Source organism: Leopardus geoffroyi, chromosome A1, assembly GCF_018350155.1.
Source record: "Leopardus geoffroyi isolate Oge1 chromosome A1, O.geoffroyi_Oge1_pat1.0, whole genome shotgun sequence".
Lineage (NCBI taxonomy): Eukaryota > Metazoa > Chordata > Mammalia > Carnivora > Felidae > Leopardus > Leopardus geoffroyi.
This window is the reverse complement of record NC_059326.1, coordinates 97484358-97499490: the sequence shown is the minus strand read 5'-3', so window position 1 is coordinate 97499490 and position 15133 is coordinate 97484358. Positions and strand designations below refer to the sequence as shown.

Here is a 15133-nt window from a genome sequence, read left to right as displayed (position 1 = left end):
AAGAAAATATTGCACTGCAAGGATGTACTAAATTTATCCAACCATCTACCTAATTACCATTTAGATTTCCAGGGTGGGTTTTTTTTCCCTCCAGGTAGTTCACTAAACATCTTTGTACTTACACTTACGTGCAAGGTTGCTTTTATCCTGATAGGATAATTTCTCAAAAGACTGCTTAGTCCAACTATGTGTATTCAATGTTAACACCAATCTAGGTAACGTTTTTGGAACGTACTTCTAGCAGCCGTGTTTCAGTGCACCCGTTTCCTTGCATCTCCACCAACACTGATGTTGCCACTTGACTTTATATGAATCTGATTGATGAAAAGCGGTATCATACTGTTGCTTTTTTTTTTCCCCCCAACATTCCTTTAACCATTACTGAGGATGAACATATTTTATACTTGCTGGCTTTTTCAGTGTCCTGTTCTGTGAGTTGATTTCTCTAATAATTTATCATCTTAAAGGTCTCTTTGCCCTAATTCATTAAAGTTCTCTTTGTATATATGGACATTAATAATTTCCCTATTACTATACAAATATTTCTTTTAGCCTACCTGTAGTCTCCTGTCATGATATTAAATTTTTTGGTTTAGTAAAATATGTCTGTCTGGGTTCCCAGCCCTGTTAAAAAAAAAAAAAAAGTGGTCATCACCACTTTCAGGTCATATTAAGGTATTTCTTAAAGTGGGTATGTTTGTATGTGTTTTCACTGTTGAGACCAGTATGAGAAAATCTTCCAATTTTTTTTAAGTAATTTAAAAAAAAAAAAAAGGAGAAATGAATTTGGGCAAAATAAAGAGCAAGAAAGGAGGAAGGAACTGACCGTCTATAATTCTACAGAAGAAAAATTCTACATTTCAGAAAATGAGACTTGCAATGTTGTGAATTTTTCCATCATTACAAAGCCACATTCTCAGAAAAAACACAATTTAAAAAATGTATTTTGATGTATCCATTCCATTAATGTGAATGAAATTTTACATATATGTGCATCATTTTATATTTAGATATACATTCCAACTTTTTATTCTCCCCATTTTTGAATAACGCTTACCTATTAATTTAAAAAGATTATAAAAAAGGAAGAGCAAGGTATTTAGGAAAATTACTCAATGCTTCCTATATTTTACCAAATATAAATACAGAAATTCTCTATTTTAAAATGTCACATATACTTTAAGTCAACTAAAATTGCATATTACTTAAAACAGTACCATGCTAAAAAAAAAAAGTCACTGCATGATTGTTTATTTAAAATATTATGACTCTGATGTAAATACATATGGGCTTACACATTACTCATATAAACCCTCAAAGAAAATGCTTAATTGTTCATCCACAATGCCTTTTTTTTCTATTAAGCATAATAAATCTTCTATCTCATTGAAAGTGTTTAAAGCCGTTTGAATCTTGATTTGTGAAATTACTGAAAAATAACTTAAGCTTAACTGTATCAAACAACGGCATTGTTTGCAATGCTGTCACAGATTTCTCCATGGCAAAATAGTCACATATTGTTATTGCACAATTATAGATACAGGTTATTATGTGCACATGAACTCTCTACATAATTAATGACAGTGTTTTCACTGCAACTAGCTTAACACATTTAAAATTATGAATACAATTTACAAAATCTTTAACAATATACTTTTAAGATAAAAGTATCCTGAGGATATTACAAAATTCATTTTACCAGCCCTTCATTTCTTCACTTTGACTCTTTAATTTCCCAGATAACAGTTGTCCATATTTTGTTACATAAAAATGTTTTTATAGTTCCTATTAACAAAATATATTTAAGCTAAATAGTATATAATTGTCCCTTAAACACTTAGTCCCATCTGCTTCCAGTCTCCTTGGCTAAAATCAAGTATTTATCAAGTGTTCTATAATTTTTAACCAGAAAAGGTATAGCACAGAACAGACAGAAATAGGTTTAGCACATTTAAGTTAAAAGCATTGTGCATTTTTAATATTTTGGTCATATTTTATAGTAAAATAATATATTTTGGCAAAAAATAATAAAATATAAGGTTTAATTTATTTTCTATTAGTGGTAGATCTGGCAGGTATTTTACATTTGTAAATATTATCTATTTAATTTGACTGTCTTCACATTTGTTTCTAAAAACACTGCTATAAGGTGTTCAGAACTTTGAGACTAAAAGCACCTAAAAAGGAAAAAGAAATGTAAGTAAAATGTTTGGTGCTCAAAAATCCTTTGACAAATTTATAAATTTACTTTTAGGTGTCTCTTGTATACCAACACCGAATCGTTATTGCCTGCTAAGACTTAACTGATTCAAGATAATCTTTAAAATAATAATCTTGGATGTCTTCCTGAAATTATTTGAAAATCAGGATGGGAATTCAAAACTTAAGAACAAAAAAACATGAAAAAAAAAAAAAAACAGTTGCAAAGAAAGTTGCTATTCTAGTGGCAGTAATTGTTATGGCACAAAAACACATGAAAAGACTTGTAGTTTTCTCTGATATATACACAAACTAAGTTCAAGTAAGATGTATAAGATACATATATACACACACACACACTGGGGCTTCAGTAAGGACACTGAGGAGAACTTTATATAATAAGACTGAAGTCCTAATGACAGTTTTTAATGAATATGTTCATTATGTTTTTTATTCTTACCCAATTATCATTTATCATTAATTAATAGAAGAGTTTGAGATGTTTATGTATGAAAAAGGAAGTAACAGTGGTGAGTCAAGTGATGACTGATGTCAACTGCCTTTACATAAAGGGTATTTTTACTGTTAAATAAATTCATACAGAGATTTCTGCAGAAGAGTTTATCAACAATAAGGAAACGAAAGTCCTTTAACACTACGACGTACTCAGCATAACATACTATAAATATGTACTATTACAGTATTACTTATACATTCTACTTTAGGTAATATAGTCTAATTCTGAATGACCTTGTTAGTTTTTAAGGCATCAGTGCATCCAGGGCAAAGCTCCATAAAGTAAGTATGAAACCAAGAAAGCATTAGTTTATCTGTGGCAGAGACAGAGTCATCAGTGGACACTGTATGTGTTGGCCACTTCCAGGGAATAGGTAATCAATTTTAATCCTATTGTCAAACTGTCAGAGCATAAATTTCACATCATTTTTCAACACTTCATTTAGTGGGCTAAACTGATCCGGCAGTATCCTCATCTTCATTGTACCATCGGCTCCACACGAGAACACGTGGTTTGCTGGCCCCGTCTCAATCTGCATCACTCCAGTTCCAATGTTCCGGAAAATGGACTGCCGAGCATGTTCATTGATAAAAGTGTGGAGAAGTGTAAAGGTAGACAGACTCCAAATCTAAAAGATATGAGAAACAAAATTAAAAATTGACGTTGAGGGGCGCCTGGGTGGCGCAGTCGGTTAAGCGTCCGACTTCAGCCAGGTCACGATCTCGCAGTCTGTGAGTTCGAGCCCCGCGTCGGGCTCTGGGCTGATGGCTCAGAGCCTGGAGCCTGTTTCCAATTCTGTGTCTCCCTCTCTCTCTGCCCCTCCCCCGTTCATGCTCTGTCTCTCTCTGTCCCAAAAATAAAAAAAAAACGTTAAAAAAAAAAAAAATTGACGTTGACGATTACATTAAAAATCCAAATGAAAATTTTAAGCCGGTTTTCTTGTGCAAAGAAGGAATTTCTAAAACAAATATGGAAAAAAAAATCTGTGTAGGCCTAAGGTCATAACCTTTGGATACTATGTTGCAATTTCCCAATTCCCTTTGATATTATCACATTCTTCAAAATCTACTCATTAAACAGAAAGGTAATTTAAACCTTGCATTGGAGATGAGAACTTAGGTACTAGGAGGTCAAGTGTACACAGCTAAAGAAACTTGTAATATTGTAGCGACTACAATTAAGACTTCTTATCTCGGGGCACCAGGGTGGCTCAGTCGGTTGGGCGTCCGACTTCAGCTCAGGTCATGATCTCACAGCTCGTGACTTCGAGCCCCGCATCAGGCTCTGTGCCAACAACTCAGAGCCTGGAGCCTGCTTCAGATTCTGTGTCTCCCCCTCTCTCTGCCCCTCCCCTGCTCATGCTCTGTCTCTGTCTCAAAAATAAATAAAAACATCAAAAAAAATTAAAAAAAAAAAAAAAAAAGACTTCTTATCTCTCAGCAAAGCTTGTGCTGTGTAGTTTATAATGGGGTAACCCCTTATAATACCCAGCAAGGGATTAGACCCACTGGAAAGAAGGCCTCAGAAAAGGAAAAACTATGTTCTACCCAAAAGATAAATTATCACAACTTCAGCAAACTTAATTTACTAAGATTTTCTCTTTTTAGCCCCTACCACAGTAAATGCAACTATTCCTAAAGTAAATTACTTACAAAGTAATTTATAAGCATGTTCAAGTATGTGACGGACTTAAATGCTTTTAGGACATCCATTTTAACTTTAGGGAAACCAAAATAGTCCTGATTTTTTGAGATCCCTTTTTTTAGAAAACTTACTTTTTCCTAAGAAATTCATTAGTACCTATTACTCTAGACTTGATTGTTAAGTTGTGATTCCTAAACATGTATTTTTTAAATGTTTATTTGTTTTGAGGGAGAGAGCACACATGTGAGCAGGGAAGGGGCAGAGACAGAGTGGGGGAGAGAGAATCCCAAGCAGGCTCCATGCTCAGTGCAGAGCCTGACTTGGGGCTCGATCTCACAACTGTGAAATCATGACTTGAGCTGAAATCAACAGTGAGACACTTAACTGACTGAGCCACCGAGGCGCCCCAAGTTGTGACTTCTGAATACTATGCAGTAAACTTTCAAATCTGTTTTTACTTGATTAAATAATAAACCTCCGAATCAGAGCACAAACTAATATAAAGAACTAATATAAAACCTAATACAACTTGTTCTAAACTGAAGGCAGTTCAAGTAAGAAACTAGCTTCAAACTGAAGGAAAATAATTATGTATGGAAGTTAGTGTATATATTTGATTTTAGGAAAAGCCTTTTCAGGGCACCTGTATGGTTCAGTCGGTTAAGTGTCCAGCTTCGGCTCAGGTCATGATCGTGTGGTTCTTGACTTTGAGACCCACAATGGGCTCTGTGCTGGTAGCTCGGAGCCTGGAGCCTGCTCTGGATTCTGTGTCTGCCTCTCTCTCTCTCTGCCCCTCCCCGGCTTGCACTCTCTCTCTCAAAGTAAATAAATAAACATTAAAAAAAAAAAGCATTTTTAAAATTCCACAATTCTAGTTAATTTTTTTTCTGGCTGGCAATTATGAAAACAATATGCATGTTGTAAAAAAAGTAGCCCAACTTATTATTTCTTTTCTTTTTTCTTTTCTTTTCTTTTCTTTTCTTTTTTCTTTTCTTTTTCTTTCTTTCTTTCTTTCTTTCTTTCTTTCTTTCTTTCTTTCTTTCTTTCTTTCTTTCTCTTTCTTTCTTTTCTTTTCTTTTTTTTCTTTTTCTCCTTCTTCTTATTTTAATGTTTGTTTAATTTAAGAGAAAGAGAAACAGCATGAGTGCAGGAGGGGCAAACACAGAGGGAGACACAGAACCCAAAGCAGGCTCCTGGCTCTGACCTCTCAGCACAGAGCCTGAAGTGGGGCTCAAACTCACCAAGTGACTGAGATCAAGTTGGTCACTTAGCTGAATGAGCCACCCAGGTACCCCCAAACTTATTCTTACTTAGTAGTCTCACTAGGGGTTAAATTAATGGATTCTAAAAATGTAGACTCCTTCAGTGGGTTGCTGGCCATTACAATAACTTAGGGACTAGTCTAAACTGACTTACCCCTAGAGATTTTTCCAAGTGTGGCCAGAGGACTCTCCAACAAAACTGTTAGGTATGTACTGTAAAAATGCATACAGGTACCTAGCAATAGTACTTCTGGGGTGGGATGCGTTTAAGAAGCTGCTTAACATTTTAAATAACCTGTAAGTTTTAAACATGGTGGAGTGTGAGAAGCACAGGGCTTATCTAGGTACGTCCCTAACTTCTGAATCAGGCACTGAGTGGCTGTATGCTAATACTATATAAATGAAAAAATGGACAGTATTCAGGATAAAGGAAAATATTACTGCATTTCACAGTATCTGAAACTGAATTTGGAAACTCTGAAAATGGGAGTCAAGACTAATTCTAATGTTTGAAATATGTTTTATCTGTGGAAAATCAAGTGCTTTTGCACATATTATAATTAAGCCTATTTGAAAACTGAAAAAGAGACAATTTCAAGTTAAATATTATTTCATTCATTAAAAGATTAAATAGCAACAAACATACTGCCTACAAAGGAGTTAATATTTCTACTATTTAAATAGAATGGTATCATTAATATGAGTAAACACTTAAGGTTTCTGAAGATTTCTCTTCATTTTCTAGACACTGTGGCATTACCATATTTACCTTTATGTTGCCTTCAGCAGATCCTGTAACAAAGTACTCTTCTGTTGGATCAATGGCAATGGCTTTAACAGGAGAATCATGGCTCTGGAAAAGCTGCCTCTGCTGTCGTTGCCGAAGATCAAATGCACATGTAAAGCCTTTTCTGCCACCTGATATTAGTAGCTGGTGTTTTGGAGCATATGCTAAAACAGTAGCTCCACTATCATGGCAAGTAAAAGCTGAAAATTAAAATTGAAGTAAATCATGAAGTAAAACCCATTTAACAGTGTAAGCAAGAGACTTCTGACTTCTGGCCAAGGTAGAATGATAGATCACCAGATTCACCCACCTACCTCAAACCATTTAAAAAATTAAATGATATACAGGAAAAAATGGTTGGAGACAATGGACACCAGGCAAAGAAAAATGATCTCTAAGAGATGGGAAGCAAACTGGGTGAGCCATACGACTGCCCCTGTTATTGCCTATGGAGGGTTTTCTGGCCATGGTGCAAGGGGAACCCGAGCTGGTCTGGGTTCCTGTTTCCACCAGCCATGGTGGAAAACCTCTTAATTCACAAAGGACAAAATCTGTTTTGACCTCAGAAGGGTTTTGCTTCAGAAGCAGGTAAAATTTGTAATGCCTGGCATCTGATAAAAAACCAAGAGGCATACAAAGGAGAAAAATACAACCCATAATGAGAAGAAAATCCATCCAATGAAACTAACTCAAAAATTACACAGGTGATGGAATTAGTAGATAAAGAAATTAACAAGTCATTGAAAAAGAGATACAAATAAAAAAAATCCAGAGATTAAAAACTACAATATTCAAATGAAACATATACTACATGGGGTTAAGAGCAGATTAAACAATGCAAAAACAAAAATGGTGAAACTTGAAGACATACCAGTATGAGAACTAACAAAAATACAATGAGTATTTTTTTCTTAAAAAAGAAGTGGATCTTAACAAATCTTAAAAAAAAAAAAGCCTGTCAATAGCTCAAAGACAATATGGCATAATGATGAAGAGTGAAGATTTGGGAGTTAGACTGTCAAGATTTAAATCTTGGTTTTTGCATGGATTTCAATATATACCTTAGGTAATTTTTTTTTAACCTATGTCTCAGTTTCATCATTTGTAAAAAAAAAAAAAAAAAAAAAAAAAGGGAGAAAACCCAGCCCACCTAATAGGTTTCTGTGAGGATTAAATTAGTTGACATATTTAAAACATGTACAGTTCCTGGCATTTAATACTAAGTAGTCAATAAAATTTAGTTACAGTTACTCTAAGAATCTAAAGAGAAAATTACAGGGAAAGATTCTTTGAATGCGACCAGCACTTAGAGATATAACTTACACAGAATAAAGTGCTGAAATTCTAACTCGTGATGAAGTTTGACTAATGGATACATCTGTGTAACCATCATGCAGGTCAAGACACAGAATGTTTTCATCATCCCAGAAAGTTCCCTCATGCCTTTTTGCAGTCAACCCTCCTCTCCCACAAAGGCAATCACTATTCTAATTAGTTTTACCTCCGTTCTTGAACTTCACATAAATGGAATTTTACAGTACATACTCTTTAGTGACTGGCTTCTTTTCCTTCAACATAATGTTTAAGAGATTAATGAATGTTGTCACATATATCAGCAGATTATGCTTTTTTTTTTTTTTTTATTGGTTAATAGTATTCTATTACATAAATAGACCACTTTCCTATTGGATGTGTTTGTGTTGCTTCTAGTTTGGGGCTGTTATAAATAAAGCTGGTAAGTTTTATTACATTAATATATTAATACAATTGTATATTATTCCTATACAAGTCCTCTTGTGGATATGTGCTTTCATTTCTCTTGGACATATATGTAAAAATACATACTGCTGGATCATGCTAGGTCCATGTTTAACTCTATTAGAAAATGTCAGTTTTCCATAGTAGCTGTATCATTTTAGACTCAGCAAATCATGAGGGCTCCAGGTTCTTTATACTCTCACCAATACTTGGTATCCCAAAATCATTAATTTTGGACATTTTACTATATAGAGTGGTATCTTATGATGATGCTAACCACATTTCATATGCTTACTTGCCATTAATCATTTTAGACTCAGCAAATCATGAGGGTTCCAGGTTCTTTATACTCTCACCAATACTTGGTATTCCAAAATCATTAATTTTGGACATTTTAGTATATAGAGTAGTATCTTATGATCATGTTAACCACCTTTTCATATGCTTACTTGCCATTAATATACTGAGAAGATGGTCATTTTTTAAAGTCTTGAATATATCATTTCTTTCATGGATTATGCTTTAGGTATTGTATCTAAAAACTCAAGACTAAACCCAAGGTCACCTAGATTTTCTTCTCTATTTCCTTCTAGAAATTTTATAGTTTTGAATTTCACATGTAGATAATTCACATTAAATCAATTTTTATGAAAGGGGTGAGGTATGTACCTAGGTTCATTTTCTACATATTGCCATCCAATTGTTATAGTATATTTTGACCACTATGCCTCCAATGAAGTGCCTTTGTACTTTTATTAATGATCAGTCTATTAAATACGTATGGGTTGATAAATGGGCTCTCTATTCTGTTCCATGATCTCTATTCTAAAGCCAATAACATGTGTTTATTACTGTAGTTTTATAGTAAGTCTTGAAATCAGTAATAGTGTGAGTCCTTCAAGTTTGTTTTTCTTCAGGGGCGCCTGGGTGGTTGAGTCAGTTAAGCATCCAGCTTCGGCTCAGGTCATGATCTCACGGTTCGTGGGTTGGAGCCCCACGTCAGGCTCTGTGCTGACAGCTCAGAGCCTGGCGCCTGCTTCAGATTCGGTGTCTCCCTTTCTCTCTGCCCCTCCCCCACTCATGCTGTTTCTCTGTCTCAAAAATGAATAAACAAAAAAAAAATTTTTTAAGTTTGTTTTTCTTCAGTATCCAGTATTTTAGGTCTGTTGCCTCTCTATAGAAATTTTTATTTTTATTATTTTTTTAAATGTTCATTTTGTGTGTGTGAGAAACAGAGAGAAACAGAGAAAGAGAGAGACAGAGAGAGAGACAGACATACACCAAGCGGGAGAGGGGGAGGGACAGAGAGAAAGGGAGACAGAATCCGAAGCAGAGTCCAGGCTCTGAGCTGTCAGCACAGAGCCCAACACGAGGCTTGAAGCCACAAGCCGTGAGATCATAACCTGAGCCAAAGTGAGATGCTTAGCCAACTGAGCCACTGAGGCACCCCCTCTACAGAAATTGTTAGAACCAGTTCGGTGGTATGTACAACATAGTTTCCCGGGATTTCGACTGGGAATGTATTTAATCTATAAAGTTAGGAGGCAGTGGCATCTTAATAACTTTCATTGAGACTTCCAATATGTGCATATGAGGCTATTTCTCCATTTATTTAAATCTTTGACTTATCTTTTTTATAGTTTTCCCCAACAGAAGCTATACATATTTTTTTAGATTTATGCCTCAGTATTTCATGATTTTGGGTGCTGTTATAAATGGTGATTTTTTAAAATTTCAAATGCCAATTGTTCATTGTTGGTATATATGAAAGCAAGTGACTTTCGTATGTTGACCCGGTATCCTGTGACTCTACTACACTTACACTTTAGTTTCAAAAGTTTTTATCTTATTTTTGTTTTGTTTTTTTGTATATAGTCTTCAAGATTTTCTACATAATCAGGGTGCCTGTGTAGTTTAGTTGGTTAAGTGGCTAACTTCAGCTCAGATCATGATCTCACAGTTTGTGAGTTTGAGCCCCATGTTGGGCTCTGGGCTGACAGCTCAGAGCCTAGAGCCTGCTTCAAGGCTCTATTTCCCTCTCTGACCCTCCCCTGCTCACACGCTGTCTCTCTCTCAAAAAAAAACCCAAACATTTAAAAAAATTAAAAAAAAATTTTTTTCTAAACAATCATGTCCTCTGTGAATAAAGGCAGTTTTATTTCTTCTCCTCCTAATGTGCACCTTTTATTTCCTTTTGTCTTATTGCATTAGTTAGGACTCTGAGTACCATTCTGAATAGGAGTGGAGAGAATGGGCATAATACTGTACAATAACTGATGCTCACAAAGATGACCTGTGGCTATCAGATTCAAAGTAAAAACATATGATTTTTATATTATCTATGTTCTACTGTCCTTCATGAAGTACAGTGCAAAGTTAATTATATACGTTGTATTTTTCTGTTTTTAAACTCTACGCCATCATGGGCAAAATAAACCTCACAGGCTAATAAGTTTGTGTCATTAAAGACAAATTCATTAAAAAATTAGTTTATTGATTTTAGTCAAATTCTTGACTTTCAAAATTTGTAAAATGCTTTCAAAACTTACCATGGACTAAACTATTGGCAGGTGCCACAAGAGTATCCCACAAACATATATTTCTGAAAAAAAAAAATTACCTTTGAGTGACACAAAAATTTAACAACAAAATAAAAAGTAAGCTTGTTTCATATAGTTACATAACATTCAAACCTTGCTCTAACAAAAAATTCAAATACAAGTAACCAATATATTTATGTATGATTAATTTTTACACAAAATTTTAAAAACTCCTAACTTACAAAACTGATTAACTCTAGATTGACATGTATTTACAAATAATACTGTATGAAGTCTGAACATGGGAAATACCTTTTGTATCTACTCATTCTGTAACCTAACAGATGGCAAATACCATTAGCAGGATACACTGAATTTCCCCGAGCACAAATAAAACTTATTTCTGCTCTGAATGGGAGCACTTTTACTCCGTTCTATGAGATACAGAAGAGACACAAATATATGTAAGGATTTCTATGGCAGATGGGCTGGAGATTCCATATTCTTACAATCCAATTTCTTGTGCAAAGTGAGGCCTCACAAATAAATAGAATAACTCAGCAACCTCAGTAGACATTTACCTCAGAACTCAGCAGTGTGAGGGAAGTAAAACACAGGGGTGTGGAGATGGAGGCAGGAGGAGACATTTTCTTACCTATTTAAGGTTTTGGGGGAAATGTGGACAGGCTGCCACTTACTATCTATCGTACAACTCAAAGAGGTCTTTGAGTTTCTCGTTATCGTGAAACACTGGTAATATCTATCTAAGAGAGCCACTATGAGGATTAACAGAAGAGCAGGGTCAAGAAATAATGGTTCTTTCCTTTGCCTCAAGCTTTCTTAACACATAAGGAATAATACGGAGAAAAATTAATTTCACTATCAAATCATTTTTCTCTTTAAGTCTTAAAATAAAAAAATCAGAATATTAAAAATACAGAAGGAACGGATGTTGTTTTTAATGCCACCAGAATTTCCTTGGCCTTACAATTAGAACACTAAAAATGCTCTAAGAAGGAAATCTTTATAAAAAAATATTGAAAAGCACAATTCTGAAAACAATCTTGAGGTATAAGAACGTAAAGCAAATAAGAAATAAAGCTGAGCTATAGAGACACACACTTACATTTCAGTTACAATCTCTTACCTATTGTCAGTTGAAAGACCAGCTGTAGCTATCAAAGAGGAGGAACTAACGAAGACAAAATCATTGGCTGTTTTGTTATGACACTGCCAGGTCTGGAATGGTTACGAAGAAACAAATGTTATTGCTGTCAGTAACAATTTTATAACCAAGTGGATGCATTCACCAAAAGGGATCATGTAATGTGTGGCTTACTTAAATCCCCCTTTTTTTTTTTTCACCCTGAACTTGTAGACAAGTTTCAAGACTAAAACAGAGAATTCTCATATACCCTTTACCAAGATTCACCAATTTTTAACATTTTGCCACATTTGTTTTGTCCCTCCTCCTCTCTCTCTCTCTCACATGCACTTTCCCTGGACCATATAAATAAGCTGCATTATAAATTCTTATGAGACCTTTTGCTTTTGTTCATCTAAAAGTTAAAAAGAAAACAAAAGGAGGTTAAACGTTAAATATTTCTTAGAATATTTGTGAAAATTTGTCTCTTAGAAAAAAACCAGAATTTTAGATTATCTGAGAATGAATTATTTTCAGAAATATTTAAGCTTTTAAATAATTTTTCAAATATGTGAATAAAAACATATTAAGAGTCAACACATTCAGAAAATTTACGTTTCTGAATATTCCAGTAACAGTGACTTAATATGAGAGGTTTAGCAAATTATAAAGTCTTCCAAGTTTTATGTGTTCAGATATTTCTCTTCAATAAAAAATGACTTAAGTATGTCAAAATTATCACATCAAATATTTTTCCTTTGAGTCACTTCCCCATTCCATCTGACCATCACTGGAGCTGGATGATCATATGTCCTTAAAACAAACAAAATGTACTTTAACCCCACAAAGCCAATAATGTACATTTTCAATCCAATTTATCTTTTTAGATGTTAAAAAAAAAAAAAAGGCAGCCCCTTAGGGAATGTAAATTTACATATTTAAACCTTATGTTGGTTTTCTTTAAAAAAGAAAAAAATTCTTTTGAAATACCTCAACAGCCCTCTCTGCTTTGCTTGCTTTTACTTAAGATCGGTACTGTATTCCAGAATATAACCTTGAGTGAATTACCAGAACCTTAACCCATTTCTTGATTTTTTAAAATAGGTACTGCTTAGTCCTATAAAGGGCTTCACTAAAGAATATATTAAATACAAACTCAGTGGGTTTTTTTTGCCCCCAAACTCATTGCTCTGTGAAGCTACAGGAGGTTCATGAAGCTTGTGCAGTCCTGAATAGAGATCATCAGTTGTTTCTTTCTTTCTTTTCTTTTTTCCAAAGACACAGACAAGAAAATAATAGTACCAGCTATAACATATCCTTTCTACTTTGTTCATAGGGGACCAACTGCAGAAAAACCACAGACTGATGATCTGATGATCACTCTTTTTAGGTATAATCTTTACTGCAGCTCAGTGAGGCTGGAAAAGGGCTTGAGTAACCCACAGGTCACATGGGTCTCCGGAGGTACCATGTTTGTTCTATACATGTTAATCGTCCAAGGCACTAGAGACCAAGACCTCACAGATTAATTTTCACATAATACAAGGACAGGAGTTTATAGTAAAGTGACTGAATACACAGAACTACATTTTGGCTTTAATATGTATTGCCTCAAACATATATTCTTGTTTTCCTTAAAATAAAAATTGAACAAAGTTTAAAGGTAAGAAAATTTGGCTTACCAGGTATGGCTTAGGCATGCTTCCAGTTACTGGACAACATTTCCAGTTTGTCTGATACAGGCTTAAATATCCATCAGCATCAACTATTCCAAACTTAGAGAAAAAAATTTTTTTAATATTAAGTATATCTACCATACCTTCACTGTGAATCTCCTATTTTGATCTTAAACATTTAATTGATAAATTGACTTTTACTTCACCTATGCATGGATCTAGTCCAGAAAAACATTTAGCTGCTGCTTAAAAAAAAATTCCAGGTGACACAGAAGAAACAAACAGACACATTGTATTATACTAACCAAGAGCATAGTCTATATATTCTCTAAAAGTACTCAAAAAATAGGATACTGGATTTACACATTAAGACATGTGACAACAAACTTTTAGGATATATAAAATAGAAAACTATTCATTTTCAAAAAGACAAAATAAGGACTTCTAGAATATTCAGTAAGGAAAACATGCAAACAACAGCAGAAAGTAAAATGAAACACAGATTTTTACAGTAAATGAATTCCTACTATGGAAACTCAAGGTAATTTCAGAGGGAAAATGTCAAAATTATATAATGGGGAAGTATATGTCACAAATCTAGAAGGGTGAATAAGAGTAAATATTTTTTTCTTTAGATTACAAAAATAATGTTTACTTAACAGTTTATAAAATAAATGTCTATTCTGAACTCCTGCCTTCTCCCATCTCCATATCTGGCAACTATTAACAATCTAAGGTATTCCATTTCAGATTTATTCTCTGATTATTCAAACATGCACACATATAGGGTTTTATAAAAAAAAAATAGTAATAATAAATACACAATTCCACAATTACATTTTTGACTTATTATGGCCATCTTTTCACATCAGTACATTTAATCTTCTTCATTCTTGTGCTGTATTACACTATATAGTTGTATTATAACTTTTGAAAACTTCTCCCTTATAGTTTCTAATTTTCCTGATTACAAAGTGCTGCTTTAAATATTCTGATACATATATCTTTGAGTATTTACGTACAATATGTATCTAGAAATGGGAAAGCTTTATCAAATGACATCATTTAAAATTGGCAGATGAAGGGGCACCTGGGTGGCTCAGTTGGTTAGGCATCCAACTTTGACTCACGTCACGATCTCACAGCTCATGGGTTTGAGCCCCTCATCGGGCTCTGTGCTGACAGCTCGGAGCCTGGAGCCTGCTTTGGATTCTGTGTCTCCCTCTCTCTCTCTGCCCCTCCCCTGCTCATGCTCTGTTTCTCTCACTCTCATAAGTAAATAAACATTAAAAAAAAAAATTTTTTTTTGAATAATAAAAAAGAATGTAGTACCTTCCTGAAAATTGTTTCTCACAGGTCATTTACTCTGCTTAATGCCTATTTTAGGCTCAATGAATTCTGGTAGCCCATTTCTGTTCATAATTGACAAATTGATCAGCATTACTGTCATCTGTTCTATTTACTGTAGTAGCCTTCCCTACTAAGGGAGATAGCATGCTTAGTTGTTATGCTATTTGGCTCCATCATGGCCAAGGTAAATGAATGGTAAGTTGACTGTTAAATATACTCGGGTAGGCAATGGAAAACAGTTTTCTGTGCTTTAAAA

General features: G+C 34.3%; 1 protein-coding gene across 8 annotated transcripts in view; it reads right to left on the bottom strand.

Annotated features, from left to right (window-relative positions):
• Positions 1-1235: 1235 nt before the first annotated feature.
• Positions 1236-15133, bottom strand: part of DMXL1 (Dmx like 1) — a 135511-nt gene continuing 121613 nt past the window's right edge. For all 8 annotated transcript variants that reach the window (XM_045486595.1, XM_045486552.1, XM_045486566.1 and 5 more), the window contains 5 exons: positions 13534-13626; positions 11855-11946; positions 10717-10769; positions 6392-6609; positions 1236-3344 (listed from right to left, as the gene is read on the bottom strand). In XM_045486595.1, the coding sequence (XP_045342551.1) occupies positions 3120-3344; positions 6392-6609; positions 10717-10769; positions 11855-11946; positions 13534-13626 (681 nt within the window). In that variant the 3' untranslated portion in view covers positions 1236-3119. The remainder of the gene's footprint in view (positions 3345-6391; positions 6610-10716; positions 10770-11854; positions 11947-13533; positions 13627-15133) is intronic.